We start from the raw sequence: 6,000 nt of genomic DNA, 5'->3' as shown, positions 1-6,000 counted from the left end.
CTGATGGTTAGAAACCTTCGTCTTAATTCAAGTCTAAACTTCCTGATGACTAGTTTATATTCATTTGTTCTTGTGTCCACACTGGTACCGAGCTTAAATAATTCTTCTCCCTCGATGGTATATATCCCTCTGATATATTTATAGAGAGCAATCATATCTCCCCTCAGCCTTCTTTTGGTTAGGCTAAACAAGCTGTAATGTGAATGGTATTTATTAAGGAATACACTGAGTTTCTGACCATCATTCTTCCAGTCCTATAAACAGTACCTGGTATGTTGCTGTGCTTATTTAATGATGCAGCACCATCATTATACATTTATTCTCATAGATGATCACTCTAAGGAGCAACCTCTTCTGCTTAACAACTTGGTATTTTGTAAAATGCTGTTGAACAAAGCCAGCGTAATTCATGACCTGTTAGGGGTGATACTTGAGACATATCTCTCATGAACAGCAGATCTATGCATTAATCCTGTGTTTTGGGGTCTTTAATTGCTTTAAATATTTGCTTCTAGATCTTTGTTTCACACATTTTATTTACATGGTTTATTTTTCATTTTATGAAAAATCGATAACCAGACAGACTCTTTACCACACTGGATTAGTTTTATTTATTCTCTTTGAACTTGATTAAAAAGCTGTCAAACATAAGTGTACATTTTATCAGCAGAATACTTTTACAAAACAGGGTAGAAGATGTTTATAGCTGGAAACATACATTTCAAAATAAAACAATATTTGATATATTTGAGACAGTTACCCTTTTGTTTATCCATGACAACTGAAACTAACCATCAAATGCATAAATTGATTCAAGTCTAGCCAAGTAATCCTAAGGGCATATAAAAAGGCTTTTTTTTAAAGTTCTTTCTAGATGAATTTAATGTAGTTCACCAATAAAGCATCCTCAGGAGCATAATAAAAATTCTACATAACATGACATAGCTAGGGAAAGAGGGAAGATGTACAATGTGATGAAGAATCAAAATGGATGTTACATTAAAAATGAGCAGTCATGCAATTTCTAAATTTCATGTACAGCATTAAGGACAAAATGTCTAGGCTTTAATTTTGTGTCTAATTTTTCAGACAGAATGTTTATAATACTGCAATAAGTGCAGCTTGCTCTCTTTCTCTCTCTTTAAACATATTCATTGGAAACTGTTTTGAACTGTCACTTTTTGCTAGGGGAAAAATTACCATTCAACATGTCTCCATAACTCTCACTATACATCAAAGGGAAAAGGTATGTTACATTTACACCAAAATCGGTTATGAATGATGAAACATGTCTGTTTTAATTTAATTGCTTTTAATATATTTTTAAACCATTAATCTGCATTGCTGTTTATCTTGTTGTGCCATTGTATATGCTGGTAAGCAGCACTTCCTGTGTTTTTTGACCACATTCTATGTACCCAGCTTGAAAATAATGGGATGAAAAATGAGCCCTGGAGTTTCGCAGAATGAAACTCTCAAAGGGTTAATGTAGAATACATATAGCAAATGTTGACAATATTTTTTATTCCAATGTTTGAAAATTAAACACAAAATCATCATTAAGTTTTCACAAAATGAGGCATCTGTCACTTGAAAGAAAAAGAAATATTTCAGAAATATGTTTACAGAAATGTAAAAATATTAGACATCAAGACAGATGTGAACATTTTCAATAACAGGCCCTGTCTGTCAGTCTTCATCAGAGCTGAAGATCTTATTGTACTCACTTAACATAAGTTCAACTATCTGGTTTTGGTACAGCATGTGCACTGCCATGTTCCCTGACTCCTTTTCAGGTCTAAGGAGTGTTGGTCCAAATACAATTCCTAAGCTTTGTGTTGACATAAGATTCACGGATTCCTTGGCTGCTATCCTGTTGACAAAAGGAAAGAATTGGTTAAAGATGAGGGATGTCAAAGGAGGCGCTATTGCATTTGAAGCAGAGAAATGCATTTTATTGATTCTCCTATCAGTAATGTTTATTTGGTTAAATTATCAAAAAAAAAAAGCGAGGAGGGAACAGGAGTCGATAACTTCTGGCAGCATGACAAATGATGAAAGCAAATGTATAAGTAGACAGCAATTGGGTTGAGATCTAGGGCCTGAATTTCAGTACTCAGGTAGGACCCAAACACAACTAGTTTATGTAGTCCCTTTATTTTTTGTTTGTGTGCACTCATGGCTGGATTTAGACACAGGGAATGAATATCAGGCCGTGAGGGTTGGGAGACAGTCAGATTTGTTGGGGGGCTCCTGGAAGGAACCTACCCGCTTCTGTTAGCACAAGTTCCTGTACTGGTGCAGTGTTGGTGTGCATGGACAAATTAAATGAAAGATCACATGAACCTTTGCCGCTTCTGCCAATCTCAGCCCAGTTACCTAAGGGGTGCAGGAATGAAAAGATACTTTGAGAAGAAGGGTAAAATATATAACAGTATGTGTGACGTGTCTATCCTGACATAAGGCTTCCTAAAAGAAAATAAGACCCTCCATCTTAATTAAAGGCTTTGGAAAATAATGCTCAGGATTACAGCATTAGACATATTGGTTTTCCGTATAATTTATAAAGCTGTTGGCTACAATATTAATACTAAATGTTGACAATCATGCATTCTTACAGATAAGACCTTAAGGATCAAGAAGTCTGATTTAAGAACAACACAGATTTAGTGGATAAAGTATAGGTTGCCATTTCTGAAAATCTGACCCACTGGGCCAGATCCTCACATGATGCAAATTAGCGTAGTTCCACATCACTCAGTGGATTTACACCACTTGGGGACTTGGCCTATAATCTTGAAACATACTGTCTAGTCAGAGAGTGGAATAGTCTTTTAAAGAACTACTTAAGAACTGTAACTTACACTATGGGTCAGCCCCAAAGCCCAGTGAGGTTAATGGAAAGACTCCAATTGACTTCAGTGGGCTTTGGAACAGTCCTTATGAAAGCAAAACTCTAACATGTCTGATATACTTTCCTGGAGAACCCCAGTGAATAGAAATCTGTTTTCTTTAAAAATATGTAAAATGTAGTAGAGTGGAAAGAGTCTAATATATGCATTTTTAATAGAATAAATTATAGTCAGCCCCTACCCATGAATGCAGACTAAAGGTACCTTCAGAACTTAACTATGCACTGATCTGCTTTTCATTTATGAACACTTTACAACAGAGTAGTTTTAAGACTTTTTGTCATTCTGAAATGAGAAGTGGCTGAAGAAGCAGAGTGAATGTTTTGGGGGAAAGTACTTTCTAATACTCTCTTTCCTTCTTCATCAGATATATCTTTTAAAAATCTTAAACATCAAAAAATACAAATTCTTCTGTTTCTAAATACTTTTCGCAGAAGCTACAGTAAGCTACACTAATGGTGGCAAAAGCTGCATGAGACATCATCTATTCCATCCCTTAGAGAAAGATTTCTCTCCTGTTAGTGGGTGGGTCATGCAGTGAAGACTATCTTGTAGTGGAACCCTGCCAAACTTGTAGTTTACCACATTCCCTAAACGCAAACACTCATTTAGGTTTTTTTGCATGTATAAATAGGAAGCATTACTGTAGTTCTGTCTCATATGTGTAGCTGTGGTGTCCATTACACAAAGCACTCTCCATATGGTACGAATCAGAACATCTTATTAGTTTCTTAAAATATAACATCTTTATTATAAATGAAAAAGAATACAGTATATTTTCCACTATTGCAATATTAACATAGCATTGTTCTTCTCAGGGAGGGGTTCAGAATGTCAGAAGTCAGGAAGAAAAACTACTTGTTAATAGCTTTGGTGCCAATTTGGTAAGTGTGAGCATCTGATCACTGTCATACATTTTATCCTAGTTATTTATTGCTACAAACATTTTTTCCTAATACCACTCAAGCAGTTGTCAGGTGATTAATAAGGTCCTGATCCTACAAAGATTTATTTGTTCATGTGCTTAACTTTAAGCACATGAATAGTCCCGGTGACTTCATCTGGGCTGCTCATATGATAAAAATTACATGCATAAATGATCTCTGCAAGATCAGTGTATACAACATTATATTGGCAAAGCTATGAGGGTCCATTTCACCCAGGGAAAAGTCATGTGCAATATGTCTATTGTGCGTATTTTGAGGGGTGAGCATTCTAGCACTTGCCGTGGTTATCGAGTGAGATGATATGCCTATTATTAAAATATGAAATCATCCCCCAAATATGCAAAGCTAAACACTAATGTTCACATGAAGAAACAAGCTACAACACTGGCTTCTAACCTCGTAAATTTCTAAGCCAATTATTATTTCTTAAGTGCCAACGTTGTGTTTGTTGCTGTAAGACATGAAAATCCAGAGCCAGCTCCTTGGCCTCAAGGAGGCTACTTTGCACCATTCTGGCATGCTGCCATCCTTGTGGGAGCAAAGGGGTGAGGTAGGATGTGAGAAGAATCAAGAAAAGAGTTATAGGCTGGGATAGAGACGTGCAGCGTCTCTAAAGCAAGGGCAAGAATTTTACATGTGCTTTGACGTGTTAGTGGTAGCCAGGGTAGAGATTTGAGCAGCGAGTAACACATTCCAAGTCATGGGCAAGGAAGATGATTTTGGCTGGACGGGGAGGCAGTGAGATAGGAAGTGGAGCAGTAAAGAGGGAGTGAATGAGAGGATAAATGAGGTGGGGGAGAGGGGTCAGGGAGTGACAGCAAATAAGTGGAGTGTGAGTCAACAGTGGTGGTGAGGTGACTGAAGTGTGTGAGTTGTGTGGAATGACAGAGGCTGAATGTGGTGGGCGGGCCGAGGAGCTGGGGTGGATGAATGGGAGGATGAGTTTCAGGGTGAGGGGGGTAAGTGATGAGGCATCACCACTTGATGTGACTATCACCAATGGTGTTTGGAGAGAAAAAGTTTGAAGTAGAGAGGAAACTGAGCAGTTATTTGAAGAGAGCGAGAGTTGGGCTGAGGTAGGAATGGGGTTGAAGAAAATATCGAGTTGGCTGGGAGGAATGAGAACGGTAGGGAGAAGACAAAGTCATGAAGAGAGAAGAAGAAGAAGACCACATGCCCAGCCACTCAAAGTTATTTAAGCACCTAACTCCAATTGATATCAAATACTTTTGAGGACCTGGGCTTTATGGCCTAATCCAAAGCCCAATGTAGCCACTGGAAAGACTTTCACTGATTTGCAATGGGCTTTAAATCAGACATGTAAGTTGTTGGGAGAGGTAACTCAGGGCTAGAACCACAAAAGGGATTTGGGCACCTAACTGCTACTTAGTGCCCAAATCTTCAAAACCCATGGTAATCCTGTAAGCACTTAAATTCCCTTGGTGCTTAAATTTTCGTTAATATAGTCCCCAGGGTGCCTACTGAGCATGTGTGCTTCCAGCTAAATTCTGATGGCTGGGTGCCTAGCTCACATCTAAGCCCTAGTGAGATCCTTAAACTAGGCATTGCCCTGACTTCTTCCCTATGGGCCCAATCCGGTAGGTGTGCTCAGAGGCCACCTACCAGATTGGGCCTTGCACCAACAAGTTGTGATGGAGAAGGAGCTGGAGCTCCCCTTATAACCTTTCGTCCAGTGGTTAGACCACTCACCCAGAAAATCCCAGCCTCTGACCAATGTGGAGCAGCAACTTGAAGATAGGTCTCTTTCAGGGGAAACAAGTATCCTAACCACTGGGCTATATGATACAATAGGAAGGGCTCTCTGAACCTCTCCTATTGAAGCTGTTCTGTATGATATAAAATACTTAACGATTCACTGGACAGAGAGATGAACTTGGGTCTTTCACAGCCCAGAGCAGTGTCCTAACCACTGGGTTATAGAGTCATTCTTACTTTTTCTCTGGCCCAATGAATATTTAATTAGTCATACAACGTGGAACAGCTTCAAAAGTGCACTACCCCAGGGTACCTATAACCTAGAGGCTAGGACACTCACCTGTAATGTGGAAGACCTATGTTCAACACAGACAGGGGAGGTGGGGGAAATCTGATCCCAGGTCTCCCACATTCTCAGTGAGTGC

At 38.9% G+C, this 6,000-nt stretch overlaps 1 protein-coding gene across 1 annotated transcript in view; it reads right to left on the bottom strand.

The window, feature by feature from the left end:
- Positions 1-602: 602 nt before the first annotated feature.
- ARHGAP15 (Rho GTPase activating protein 15) overlaps positions 603-6,000 on the bottom strand; it is a 465,551-nt gene continuing 460,153 nt past the window's right edge. The window contains exon 14 of the mRNA XM_074967296.1: positions 603-1,873. Within this exon, the coding sequence (XP_074823397.1) occupies positions 1,690-1,873 (184 nt within the window). The 3' untranslated portion in view covers positions 603-1,689. The remainder of the gene's footprint in view (positions 1,874-6,000) is intronic.

The sequence above is a fragment of the Natator depressus genome, chromosome 11 (assembly GCF_965152275.1).
Source record: "Natator depressus isolate rNatDep1 chromosome 11, rNatDep2.hap1, whole genome shotgun sequence".
Classification (NCBI taxonomy): domain Eukaryota; kingdom Metazoa; phylum Chordata; order Testudines; family Cheloniidae; genus Natator; species Natator depressus.
This window is presented reverse-complemented; position numbering and strand designations above follow the sequence as displayed.